General features: G+C 42.1%; 1 protein-coding gene across 1 annotated transcript; it reads left to right on the top strand.

Annotated features, from left to right (window-relative positions):
- The first annotated feature begins 2,758 nt into the window (after nucleotides 1-2,758).
- On the top strand, nucleotides 2,759-13,928 carry slc43a2b (solute carrier family 43 member 2b). The gene is made up of 13 exons (XM_070843824.1): nucleotides 2,759-3,048; nucleotides 5,474-5,768; nucleotides 5,968-6,023; nucleotides 6,135-6,211; nucleotides 8,676-8,768; nucleotides 8,883-9,016; nucleotides 9,472-9,668; nucleotides 9,791-9,934; nucleotides 10,699-10,831; nucleotides 11,012-11,144; nucleotides 11,731-11,804; nucleotides 11,938-12,061; nucleotides 12,154-13,928. The coding sequence occupies exons 1-13, from the start codon at nucleotides 2,889-2,891 to the stop codon at nucleotides 12,313-12,315; spliced, it is 1,782 nt and encodes a 593-aa protein (XP_070699925.1). The 5' UTR covers nucleotides 2,759-2,888; the 3' UTR covers nucleotides 12,316-13,928.
- The last annotated feature ends 493 nt before the right edge of the window (nucleotides 13,929-14,421 follow it).

Raw genomic sequence — 14,421 nt, 5'->3', positions numbered from 1 at the left:
CCAGGCCAGTCAAAAATATAGCATCGACTGTACAATTATGTGTAAAGTTCAGGATTGCTTTATTTGTTCAGTCTAAAAGAATCATTTGTGGATTTCTCTATTGCCGTTTTCTGGCGTGTTGCACTATGTTTGTGTTGTTTTGCTGGTTTTGCAAAAGCACTGCTTTACCAAATATTTGATTTGCAGTTATGATTGTGCAATAAAGACATATATTCAAATGTGTCGTGATATCTGCGTATCAGTCATCGTGTTCATTGTTGTTTTTCCTCTCTTGTGCTGGCTTCGCCTAGCACCACAAGGTGGCGTTAATTCAATTTGAAACAGCAAGTTGCCAAGTTAGTGGGTAAAGGATGGATCATTTTCTTATTGTGTGTAGCAAAATCTGTAGCATCTCTTTTTGTAGCTTTTTTTTTTTATAATTAAGCCTACATTTTGTGGCAGCAACTCAGAGAGAGATTAACAAAATCAACAGAATTTAAAAGTTGAAAATTTTACAGTGAGATACCAGGGAATTTGTATCCAGGTCCGTCTCAGACAGCTGATCAGACATGCTTTTGTTAAAGTGTGGGGAATAAAACACTGAGCTGGTGATTGTTTGTTTGATGTGTTTTATTAAGACTTTGTTAGTAATTTACTCACAGTTTGAGTGATTAATCTGGGATCGATAGGTCAAATGGCCCATCAACAAGAATGCTTTTAGAAGGTGCCAGATTAAGAGCCAATTTGAATTTCAAACTCTGTGCTTTTTACCTTTAATTTGAGACATTGATCACAGTAACAGCACAAATTATCATATCACTGTTTGTTTAGATAGGTCCATTGTTGTTGTCACACAGTGATTGATTTGCATATTGATCGCAGTTTCAACTGCAAGTGGGCAACCAGTAGCCATAGTCTCCTACCTGGAAAACAGGTTTTGCTGCTGATACATTCCCCACTTTCAAACATGTTTAATGTAAACTTACCTCCATACCAAGAGTCGAAATCATTAAGGTCAATGATAGTTGCACAATGAAAAAAAAACACCACTTAAAAACAGAACTCCGATAAACATCCCTGTTGCTTTATTTGTGTGAACAAAAACAGGGCAGTCAGCAGGAAAATTATTGATCATGCAAATAAATAATAATGTGTCACATTATTAACCAGAAGTGACCTCATTCGGGCATTTATCGATGCAACTGGCTTGATGGACTCTTCCAGACTGACCAACTGCTTCCCTCACTGTGTGTGTGGGTGTGGGTGTGTGTGTGTGTGTGTGTGTGTGTGTGTGTGTGTGCGTGTGTGTGTGTGTGTGAGGTGTATAGACTTCCACCTCATCAGTGGTTAACACTGAACAGTAAACATCAGTTAACAGTTTACGCAAGAACTGAAACAGGGGGGGTGACCGCTCCAGTCTGTCTCCTGCTCTCTATCAATACCTGTTATTGATCCAGACAATAACACATCCTTATCCTTATCTGCAGAAGTCCATTATGTTTTCAACAAGACTTTGTTTGGCTTGATTAATCCTTTCCACTCCAGCTCCTCCAGGCCTCACATTGCACTTTGATAAAATCAAACTATTATGTCATTCTTAGTACAGACTTTACAGTTTCTACAAAAAATAATATTATCTGTAGCCCTACAAACTGACTCCCAAGCTGCAATTATTACAAAAATGTCAGTGTTATGTGTTAATATAAGTGTTCTTGTGGTCTGTATGCCTGTATGCAATGCTGTTGGGTGCTGGTTGACTGAGGTGCAGACATCAGGCAGCCAGTGGACAATAGGGGGCGCCATGTGAGGACGCCCGAGTATATAAACCTTAATTTTCCCAGACAACTGGTCATTTAACTGATCCAGAGCACCACAGGAAGTTTGGAGCTGGATGGTGCCGCTTACTGCCTGCAGAGGTAAGGGAGTCTGTGATTTACCTGGACAGGTAATGGTGAATAGATCTATTTGATTAAATGAGACAACAGTATGAGAACAGTGACACATTCAGTTCATTTTATTCATTTTTCATGTAATCTACTAGTATACTGTCAGTTAATTCTGCCTGATTCTTATTCTTATCTTACTTTTTGGACAGATTGTATGTGAGTGCCTGTACAGTATTTTGTGTTTGTGTGTGTGTGTGTGTGTGTGAGAGAGAGAGAGAGAGAGAGAGAGAGAGAGAGAGAGAGAGAGAGAGAGAGAGAGAGAGGTTGGCTGTGTGAGCTGATTTGTTTATTGTTTGTCTGGCTGCTCCTTTATGTTTTGGATGCACCACAGTAATTGCAGAGGAAAGTTGCGGTTGGATGGGCCCGAGAGGACATTTAGCGCTTGTGTAGAAGAGAAGGGGGCCAATGGGTGTGCAGTGAGAGAGCCCCATTTCAGTTCAGTCCAGTTTGGACAAGTTTGGCTTTTCCACCAAAGAGCAGAAACTCTGTGATGCCACCATGGATGCTTCTTCAGCTTTTAGTGGTTATAGTGTCACATAAGATCTTTGATTTAGCAGCAGAGTGACGTAATGATCTTTGTGTCTAAATAGAATGGAGACTTTTGATTAATCAAAAACTAATGAAACCAAAAGAGCATGGGTAGAATGCACAGACATCCCAGGCTCATTTTCCCTTTATTTCATACAGCACATCCAGTTATCTTCACATAGGTTCAAAGTTAAGTGGGTTTATCTTGTGATCTTAAAAAAACTGAACCTTCCTTTGACTTCAGTGATAGGCTGACTACAATACCTCCCCCTTCCTCTTGTCCTTTTCTCCTCACAGATAAGTGTTCGCTGATCTTTCATCCCGAGCGTCAGTCAGGGAGGCTCTCTCAGTGGTTCCAGCTTTCCCTTGTCTTTCCTCTCACTACTCTCTACAGTTTCCCCCTCTGGTTCTGCCTTTAATTCATTGCCCTCAACCATGGCTCCGACCCTGGCCACAGCGTTTGCCAGGCGCTGGTGGATGGCAGTGACTGCCATCATTGAGAATCTGCTCTTCTCCGCTGTGCTGCTGGGATGGGGATCGCTCCTCATCATGCTCAAGTCAGAAGGCTTCTACTCTTACCTTTGCAACGAGGAGGGTGAGTCACAATATATGTATTTCTATTTCTGAGAAGGGGATTATTTTACTTCCTACAGCATTGTCGCATTATTTGTTTTTCACTTGTTCCATTATTCTTTTCACTCCTTTGTCCTAACTTGTCTTGATGGTAAAGCAAATAGTCTTGAGCATCTGCAGTCCTCATGAAGTAATTGCACAGAGCTTGCTGATTTTGGGATGCTACCTGCCTTTCCTCCTGAGAAGTACTGCAATTAGCTGTTAAAATGAGGGCTGGTGATTAGGGGTGCCCTGACAGTTACTCAAGTCACAAGCTTGGGCGAAGGAGGGAGCGAGGTTTTATTCAAGAGATGCAACTTAACACTGCTGCCTTTTTTGTAATCTATTCTTAAAGAAGAAAACGTTTTCTGTAAAGGGGCCGTGAGTAGTTTTTTAGGGACCCAGGAGATTAAACCCGATCAGTTAAATTAAAGAGAAGGCAGGGTCGCAGGTTGGCAAAGTGGTCCAAAGTTAAAGAGTAAAAGGCTCCAGTGTCTCATAAACTTGATAGAGTATCTCATTCTCCTTGCCCCTTAGTGTGCTTTAACTAACAGCGGCTCCAGCTAAATTGAAGGCATGGCAGCAGGCTGATAAACCAATGACGGACCGGATCAGCTGCTCTTTTGCCCTCACCCTACGTCCCTTATCTCTGACGTGTCTTCTCCCTTTCTCCTCGTCCCCCACTTTGCCCAAAGTGAGGCAGGTGCTTTGTGTTTTTAAGCACAAAGGTGGGATTGATGCACACAATGGCCCCAGTCAGGTCTTACAGAAGAGAGTAAGCAAAAGGGAATGTGAGAGAGGAATCAGGCCAGACTTATCCTTTGGACCACAGGTGACACTGTGTCGTGCCCCATGTCCTGACGGTGGTGAGCCCTGTTAATCCCACAGACACTGAACTATTGGTTGATTTCAGTTTTTTGCTCTCACTAGTAGCCAGCTTATCTCTGAGGGCATGTACACAATTGATTCATCAAAGGATTGGGGATTTGTATGGTAATGCATTTCCAACTCCTACTGTGTGGTACATCTTAGACTGATTCAGCAGCACTGGTTGCATATAACAAAATGAAACCATAAACCTTCATTTACTCTAAGGCTAATTTTTGTCATGTTCAACGGCAAATGCACACCATTTTATAGGATACTGAAAATGTTTCAGCTGTGATGTTTTGTGTTGGCGCTGAAGCAAACAACTTTACCAGTGAGCATCCACGACCATAGGTAACTTCCTGGAGCGCTGCCACGGCCACCTTATCTTGTTCTGATGATGTAAGAGGGAGAGGACAGCAGCACCAGCTCAGCACTTTTCAGGCATGTGACATGTGATAGAGGGACAGAGAGATCCACGACAGGATTTTATTACTGGTAATATGGAAGTTTAAAGTCCCCTGATAAAGGGCACTGAGGTAGAGAAGACTGATAGCAAACTGATGAACAGTAGAATTCAGACCACTGGTGGGGCTGACAGTAAAAAAAAAAAAAAAAGGAGGTGGATAAAAAAAGATGATGAGGCAGTGTAGATTAGGCTTTTGTGCACATGCAGCAGAGATTTTGGAGGAATGGTTAAAGCTCAATTTTATGGGTAGGTCAGTGGGCATTAGTCACCATGGAAGGGAAACCACGTGGTCTAGTCTGATTTCCCATAACGTTGCCAAGGTGGGTGACAGTCTTAATTATATTAGAGGCTGGGGATGAGACAATATTAATGTATAATTTCTTTGAACAATCAATGAAAGGACTTCGCAAACTATTCATTTTGCAGCATTCAGCCCGATAAAGTCTTCTCGAGTCTATGGTCTGGTTCCCTGAAGAGGACTTTGCTGCTCTGATATGAAGGGTGATATGGTGTTTCAAACAGTGATGACACACACGCTTGCCATCCGCTGACTACAAAGATATCAGATAGCCAATACCATAAGGGTGTGAGGCAGTGTAATAGAGAAAACAGTTCCCAAACTGCTGCCTCTCCCTCAGTTAGACTTTTCTTGGACTTTTGTACCTTCTCACAGAATTTCCTTGCAGGTTCTGATGATAAAGTTCCAATAAAACAACAATAAAATCCAAATAATCTCAGTAAAAGCAGGTTGGCACACTTTCATAGTTCTGGGGTTACAGTACAGTATCTGTACAGTAGATCTCTGTGTAACTTTGCAGGTTTTCAGTGCACGTGTCGCCAATATGTATGGATGTATCAGGATCCTGTGAATAAGCAGAACTGCCAAATTAAAATTTCATAGTATGACAAGAAGTCATGGCTCCATATAGATTAAACCATCTGCAGGGGCGCACAGCTGAAATCAACCTTTATGAATGATGTTTTTGTTCATCAAAAAGATTAATAGGATGTACAGCTTGTGGCCTCCTGAACCACTGATGATGTATCCACCTGCATATCTCGATTTCTTCAGGTAACAGCTCCAGCTACAATGTGTCCCAACCCCTGGCAATGACGACATCTTATGATTATTCTGAGTACTATGAAAGCGAGGATGGTGTGGTCGGTCTGGGAGACGGAGTGGAGATGAGGCCCCTGGTCCCTGTGGATGGGCCTCTGAGGATGAACGGCTGGCTGATTTGTAAAGAACAGGATGAGATGCTGAACCTGGCGTTCACAGTGGGCTCCTTCCTGCTCTCAGCCATCACCCTGCCGCTGGGAATTGTCATGGATAAATATGGGCCACGCAACCTACGACTGCTGGGCAGGTAAGCAAAAAGAAGAGAAGAAATTATTCAAACTAACCATGATGTTATTTGCGGAAACTCACGTGTAAATGTCTATATGTCCACTTCCATTGTATTGGGAATGTGTAAATACGTCAAATCCTTCAAGAAGCCAAAACAATGGCAGACATTGCTTGCAATTTAAATCGTCATTGTGTTTGACGTGATCTTCTATTTTCAGCACCTGTTTTGGATTGTCCTGTCTACTCATTGCTTATGGAGCCTACCAACCAAATGGTAAGTCTGCCTGAAGAGTTCTGATGTGTACCCTTTTGCACCGTATTTGAAACCATATACAGTAGTTTAGTTGATGACTGGCTAATGAGCTAACATCTGTGTCATTTGCAGAACTCTCTGTCCTCATTTTCATTGCCCTGACTTTCAATGGCTTTGGGGGCATGTGCATGACCTTCACCTCTCTCACAGTAAGTGTATGCCCAGTGTGTGCTGCAGTGCTGTTGCACCTGCAGCACAATGTTTGTCCAGATGTATATTGTCTAAACTCATATGCTTTTGCTGTAACTGCTGTCCTGTAATAGTTTGCTGGCTGCCGGCCTGCTCACCCTCTCCCGCCCCTCTTGTCTGGCATTCTGTTTTTTGTTGTTTTTTTTGGCTTCTTACTTTGCACTCTGTGTTCCTGTGAACAACCGGGCTTTGGATGGCAGGAGGGGGATGGGGTTGACTGGAGAGAGACAGAGTAATGCAATGGTTCATTATCACTTTCCACTGCATCTATTATGGTGCTTCAGCAAAAATGTCATAGCAACTGTTGAGCATTTGACCAGGTTATCTCCCAGTCTTTTTTGTGTCTCACGGTGTTTGCTTTTACACAAACACATGCACTTACTGTAATGTGCGTGCTCAAAAAAACATGAGGCTACAGGGAAGAGCTATAGTGCTAACTTGCAGTTTCATACTGTTTAGCCTGTGTAGCCTGAAAAATAAGTAATAACAATCGGAAACATTATCATGACGACCTCAGAATCAGAACTCTGCCTTTTCTTTTTTTTGGAAAAGTAACATGCTTTTCCCTTGAGGGTTCATTTTGTTTTTAGAGGGAAGTTAAAAAAAAAAACATACTTGTGCTCCTACGATATTATCAGACCCAGTTTTGGCAACATTCTTCAGTTATAAAGTAGCAATGTATCAGAATTTTTGCAGCAGAACCAGAAATATTTTCCTTTTTATTCCACACATTCCTATTCTTTGTCAAAGTCTAGTGCCTGCATTACCCACAATCATTTGGCAGTTGGATATTTGGATGTGTTATGCTCGTAGCTGCTAATGTATCCTCAGGCCACTGGCCTCAAGCAGTGAAGAGGAGCGGGCTGCAGAGCTATGATGACCTCACTTCTCTTGAACTTGCTCAGGAGCCACAAATGTGGTGGACTTCCCCTTTAAGATTGAGCCGCACCGCAGATACACAAGGGGAAGAAAAACAACTGACACTCTTTAAGATTCACTGAGTTCACAAGGTCAACCTCTTACCATCCCTTTGCATTCTTTCCCTTCATCCTCTTGCTCCCACCCCTTGCCATCACTTCAGTATACTGTGACTAACGCAGGAGTCCTGGGCTGTACCATGGTGATGCTGTTCACTGGAGAGGGGCTCTCCTCCAGTGAATCCTCCGTGCAAAAATGCCCCTTTTCTATATTACCACAGGCTGTTAAATGTGATCTACATCTTTCATTTCTTATAGTATGTGTTGCACAGTAGTTCCTGCCACAGCTCTGAGTGTCACTGATGTAGTAAGACAATAATTTAAGGCTTTGTTTGCTCTTTTCCTGTAGACTTCAGGTCATTTTGGCCCCCAGAGTTTTCACTACATCTCCCATACAACCTCATATACTACACTCTAAAGCCTCAGTGTTGGGTTAATCATTGTACGCTGTGCTGTTCCTTGACTCCTTCATCATGACTCCACCTTAGACCCACAAAGCATTCATTTTCAGCTGAGGGGTGTTGGGTAATACTCAGCTGCCCACAGCGGCTACCACTGGCCACGTGCCATTGTCTGTTGTCAGGTCACCCTTCACCTTCAGGTTTGTCCAGCAGCTGCTAATATATGTGTAAAATATTTTGCCATAGATTATAGGCAAAGTACTCCCAATGATATTGCTTGGCAATACTCTAACTTGGGTGCTTCAATGAGCATACTCTCTCAATTTAGCGCCCACACGCACAAACACATACCTCTTCCTCAGCTTCCCCAGTCTTATGTAATTGAATGTGCTTGTTGTTGCTCAGTCTCTTGAAAACAGAACAGCTTGTGAATGCCTTTGTATTTGGATGTTTTGCCACCCACCGTCGCCTGTTTTCTCTGTTTTTTTGTCTCCCAGCTCTCTCTTCTTTTTTCCTCAAACGGGAGTGAAGACAGAGAAAATGTCACCTCTCCTCAGTCACCCCCTCTGATTATTTCAGCTGTATAAAATTCATCAGCGCTGCGTTTGTGTCGTGTGTTGGCCAGCTGTCTGTGTTACGTGATGCTGTTTTATATTGCTTTTACTGGTGTTCCGCGTCACTTTGTTGTGTTTTTTTTCTCTCTGATGTTCTTTCTGTAGAGCCGTGTCTGCTCGCTAATTGGTTCCCACTGTCCACCCTGACCCGAGTGTCAGTAGGCACCATCCTCACAGTGTCCCCAATCTGTCCCCTGTCCTCAAGCTTAGAGCAATGACACTGCAGCTGAGATCACCACGATCTTGGCAGTAGATGGTTTAACCTTTATACTTACATACAGTACACAATGGAATATAGTACATTAGATATCTCATTTCACTTGCAAGTTCGCGCAAAAGCTTCATTGTAGAGGAGAGGTTGTGATGGTGCCATAATCTGAAAGCCTAATTGGCCTCCTTTTCCTCTCTCTTTCTCTTTCTCTTTCCCTCTAGCTTCCTACCATGTTTGGGGACCTCCGTTCCACCTTCATCGCCCTGATGATTGGCTCCTATGCCTCCTCCGCTGTCACCTTCCCTGGAGTAAAGGTGACAAACGCTTAATCACCCCGCACACATCTGCTCTTTACACTTTGTGTAAACAGTTTGTTGTCGCCTCTGTTTTTATTTTTGTATTTACTGGTCATGTTTTGATGTGCACAGGTGATCTATGACCTCGGCATATCTTTCATCACCATCCTGGTGGTGTGGGCTGCCTGTGCTGCGCTGGTCTTCCTGAACTGCTTCTTTAACTGGCCACTGGAACCGTTCCCAGGACCAGAGGACATGGACTACACGTCAGTACCACGGACACACACAATGGCTCACAGTTAGCGTTGACAGAAGAGTCCTGCATGGACAAAGACACACACTTGGATGTTCTAAAGCATGTGGAGTAGTCATGACCATTGACACTTATGTAATATATACAAAAATGTGCAGTGTAATGCTGCCAGGTTAAAGTCTGTCTGAGGAGCAGACTCATCAGCTAAACTCACCCCTGTGGTAAATCCTTGTTAATTAGAATCACACTTTTGTCTTGCTTATTCAGCAAAAAAACGTTTCCAGTAGACTAATCTGGACATTACCTCCACAGGAAGACATGTTCTACCTTCTGAGCACTAATGTGAAATGCATGCATGACCTCCTCCCACGTCATCTAATTTTCTCTCTGTCCGTCCTCACACACTCTGCTCTACCGCAATTCTTTTATTCTCCTTTTTCATCCCTCTGTTCTCCTCTTCTTCCCCAGTGTGAAGATCAAGTTCAGCTGGCTGGGCTTTGACCACAAAATCACAGGGAAGCAGTTCTACCGCCAAGTGACCACAGTGGGCCGTCGTCTCAGTGTGGGCAACAGCCTGAAGCAGAAGGAGCTGGCCACTAAGGACGGACACAAGCTCTGCCTCTCCACAATGGACTTGGAGATGGAGTGCAAGCCACAACAAGAGTGTAAGAGTGCAGAATCCAAAAAGCTCCTGATGTAAAATTGTGGTTAGGATGTTAGGAAAAGTTAAACCCTGACTCTAATGCATTTAATTGTCTTCTGTTTTATTTTTTTTTCTCCACTGCAGCCCAGTCATTCTTTAAAACCATCTCGACCCCGATCTTCTTGCTCAGTCTGGTGACCATGTCCATCACTCAGCTTCGTCTCTTGTTCTACATGGGGGCCATGAACAGCGTCCTGGAGTCGCTCACTGACGGAGACCTCAACACAGGTCTGTCTCTCATCTGTCTAGACCAACATGAAAACTTAAGTTGTCTGATTTTCTCTTGCTTTGCCTCGAACCAAGTGCATTGTGTTATGACATAAACTGCTCAGTAACTTTGATTCATGCCTTAAAAGCAGCTGAACTCACTTGGTTTTAATTGCATTTTCAGTGGAGAGAATGGAAGTTGGTAAGGCTAAAATCCTTTAGTTGTATCAACTTTCAAGCTGACAACAATTAGAATTTAACCTCTAGTCTTGTATAGGTTTGCCATCACAACACTGTACTAGATCCACCACCACTACTTTCTGGCTTTTGTCGTGGCTAATTTTTTGTCATTATTTGACCTTGGCTGTTGTCAATAACCCAGTCCTTCGGCTGTCATTCAGCTTTAATCTGAAACCACCAGGTACCATTTGCTCTACTTATTAACTAACTTCGCCCCTCAGCACCTGCTCATATGAGCAGTTTCACTTGACGCACTTCATTTACCATTACTCCCCTGGCCATAAATCCCCTCAAAATGGCATCAAATTGACTTTGAACAGCTTTTTTTCTCTGTATGCACTGTTGTTACACTCAATATGTCTCTACCTCCAAGGACTAATAATTAACTGTACCGTCTTACTCATTAACCATTAGAGAAAATTCCTGAACCCCACGATCTTATCTTTTTGTCCTTCCTCTAACCCTCCATCTTTATCTTGTTTTTTTTCTCAATTTCTTATATTCATTACCCTTTTTTTAAAAAAAACTTTTGTTGTCTTTGTCAGTGAGTCTGTACTCCTCCATCTTCGGCATGCTGCAGCTGCTTTGCCTGATGACCACTCCTGTGATTGGTCAGATCATGGACTGGAAGCTGAAGGACTGTGACGACGGAGAGGAGGAAAAGGAGCCCTGCAGCAAGTGAGTCAAGTTTGAGCTGTTCCTTAGTCTATATTTACCCCTTTCCATTAATAGGTCCAGACGTTACTGTAATGTTTATTTGCCAGTATGTTGAATATAGCCAAGAGATGAACCCTTGAGTTGTGATATCGGTGCCCGATAATCTAACGTTTCTTTCCCCTGTCTGATTTTGACCACTAGAGGGGAGATAAAGAAAAAGCGCAGAGACAAAAAGACCCAGAAGGTGACCAATGCCTTGCGAGCATTTGTCCTCACAAACGTCCTTTTAGTGGGATTTGGCATCACCAGCCTGGTGCCCAATCTTCCCCTACAGGTGAGTGATGAACACACAGTACTTTTTCCTCTAAAAAAAGTTACAGATAGGTGTCTTTCTATATGCTGCTGACAGCACTGATCTTTACTATTTCATCGTATGTCAAGTAGAATAGATTTTTTATTATTTATCTATTTATTCTTTTTATTATTCAAACCTTATTTGTACATTTGTTGTGTTTTAATCTCTTTAATTCTTGTTTTTTTCAATGAATGCTAATGTAACTGTTACCAGGGAAACAGCTAACCTGGCTCTGTCCAGTGTAACAAAGGTTTGCCCACAATAGATTGGATACAGATTACACAAACAAAATATTATAATGTGTTAATTAATGAGCTTTAAAGACACTGTTATGTGAATTTTGTTAACTGTTTGCCTCTGTTTCCAGTCTTTATTCTAAGTTAAGCTAAGTGACGGCTGGCCATAGTTTTATATTTAACAGGCAGATGTGAGAGTGGTATTGATCTTCTCATCTTACTCTTGGCAAGAAAGCAAAATGTTGAACTGTTCCTTTATGGTCCTTAAAACTAGTGAATTGTCTTAATGGTTATAAATATTGATCTCTTCTACTTTCATCTTTCCTCAGATTGTGTCATTTGTCTTACACACTGTGGTGAGAGGATTCATTCACTCTGCTGTTGGCGGCCTCTATGCAGCTGTGTGAGTGTCTGTCCGCCTCTAACTTCTCACACACATCATCATCATCGTCCATCATCATCATCATCTTTGGCTTCTGTATGCCGGTGCAACTTCAAACTGAGAAACTGACTTGAAAATATTTCTCTCTCTCCAGGTATCCGTCCTCCCAGTTTGGCAGTCTAACGGGCATGCAGTCTCTGGTCAGCGCTGTGTTCGCCCTACTGCAGCAGCCCCTGTTTCTGGCTATGATGGGACCCCTGAAGGGAGACCCACTCTGGGTATGAATGCACGCACACACACACACACAACACAGACAAATGAAACTCTTGGGCGTGGCCTAATTCCGGTGTCTAATTTATGTGTCCTCCAGGTCAATGTTGGACTCCTTGTTCTCAGTATGCTGGGCTTTTTGCTGCCTCTCTATCTGGTCTGCTACAGACAGACACTCTACAAAGAGCAACAGCAGAGGGAGGACAACGCTAAGATCTACATCAAAATCAACGGCTCTGACATCCCAGAGGCCTACGTCTAGAGAAAAGTGAATGCAGAGAATGAAGAACAGAGGATGAAGAAAGATTTTTGTACTGACAAACACTGGCAATCCAGTAATATGTGCATATATATGCATACTAGATGACAATTAAAATTGTAACTATTTAGAATATCACATTATACAGTATCTTCCAGAATAATTGTCCCCATGGAGTACACACACGGACACACACATACACAAGATTGCCGCATCCATTTTCCAAAATCCCACCAAGATAAACTGATGCTGCAGTTGGAAATGAGCCCATTGGACAGTCGCTGAGGAGGAAAGTGAAACATGGAGGGAAAACGAAGAACAAGAGAGAGGAAAGACTGTGAAAGGAAAGAGGCATCAGCCCTCTGCATTCCCCCCAAATCCTCTGACTTCTCTTTTTATTCCCTCCTCTCTGAGCAGCACAATAGTGCAGCTGCTCTCCACATAAGACTGCTTTAACATTCGCCGTATGAGCAGAGAAAGGAAAAAGAGCGCTCGTTCCCCATGAATTTCCACCTGTGAGACTAGAAAGACTGCTAACCATTATTAGTGAACAATTATTCCCATTATTATAAGACTTGTTGTCATTTTTTTGTCTAATATGTTGACTTTAAATTATCCTGATTGTAAAACCCATAACTTGGTGCTACCTACCTATTCATCAGCTGGATGTTTTGACCGATGGTGTAAGGTAAGTGTGGACTAAATGGTATAAATGAGCGACAGGGAGGAGAGAGGAGCCTTATTGCTGATGTTTCTCGGGTGAGTAGAAAAGACAGTCGTCAAGATTGATTATGGGACTGGATTTTTTACAAGACTAACATCTTGTTAAACTATGAAACTAATGTAGCTTAGAATATACCGTAATATTGGATGAATGTCAATGTTTTTTAGCTATTCTGTCAGAGGGACATCAAACAAGTGACATATTCATGTATTCTTAGAGTATTTATTTTATTTCCTGCTTTGTCAAGTTTTCTTTTTATACTTTAAGTTTACCAGGGGTTGCCTTTTGAATATACTTTTATGTAAAAGAGAAGATTTGTTCATTGGGCAGCATGTTCTATCGAACTTTTTGCACATATCAGTGAATGTAGTCTCTTTTTTCCATGACACGGTAATATCATTTTTACATCAAGGTTGTTTTTTTTTTTAATTTTCAAGAACTAAATGTTCTCCATTATGTGTGTTATCATCACTAGGAACGCCTCAGCTATAAGTCAGTATTCCATTCAGTCTGTCTACCCACTGTCAAGAGAAATTCAGCACTTTATAAACAGTTAACTCTTTTAAATTCAATGAATTATTATGACACATCAGCTCCTTTCAGCACTTCTCTCCTTGTGCCTCTCAAGAGAATTAGTCCCACTTTCATTTTGAGCTCCTCCTACCTTCATATGTGTATTTATTTTGTTTTACTTTCACTTTTCCATCATGAATTTCTTGAGGTGTTTAAATTGCGCTGTGCTGGCAATTACCGTCTCATCACATTCTGTGTTGTTCGCATCGATCTCTTTTTCCGGTTATTGAGGATAACGTAGACATGTCTTGTTGTGTAGGCAGTCCTGTTTAAATGTGGAAGAATTTGTGATGAATAAAGATGAGTTGATCTCTTTAAATGGTTGCTGTTCTTTGTGTTTGTTTGTTTGTTTGTTTGTTTCAGCGCTCCCACACAGGTCACATTATATGTCTCTGTGTAATTTTATCTGTGTAATTCTTACCTGGTCGCAGAAACTGTGGCTATTTAACCCTCACTTAGTCATTCAGAGTGTGGTGACATTAGAACAGCGCAGATCTTAGCCCAGTTCTCTAGTGCTTGCTTTTTATTATGCAGGAGCATTGCTGTGTCTGCATGAAGGACTGATTGTTGAGACATTAAATTTGTCTTGCTCTGCAGAGCTATCAGTGTGATGACAGCTATTGCAGATTTTCTCTGTTGCTGAAACTGTTTTGAAACCCACTGTTTTTTTAAAACAGTGGGTTGTGTCTTTCATCGGGCTCTGGCTCCTATAACAACCTATTGTTAGGTTTGAATTTGAAGTTCAGTTCAGAAGACACCAGTGTCCCCTTGGGATTTGTGAAGTTTTACAATTTGTGTGTGAAGTTTGTGTT

The sequence above is a fragment of the Pempheris klunzingeri genome, chromosome 14, assembly GCF_042242105.1.
Source record: "Pempheris klunzingeri isolate RE-2024b chromosome 14, fPemKlu1.hap1, whole genome shotgun sequence".
NCBI classification, from domain to species: Eukaryota; Metazoa; Chordata; class Actinopteri; order Acropomatiformes; family Pempheridae; genus Pempheris; species Pempheris klunzingeri.
Note: the sequence above shows the minus strand (reverse complement) of the source record. Positions and strands in the feature narration are given on the sequence as shown.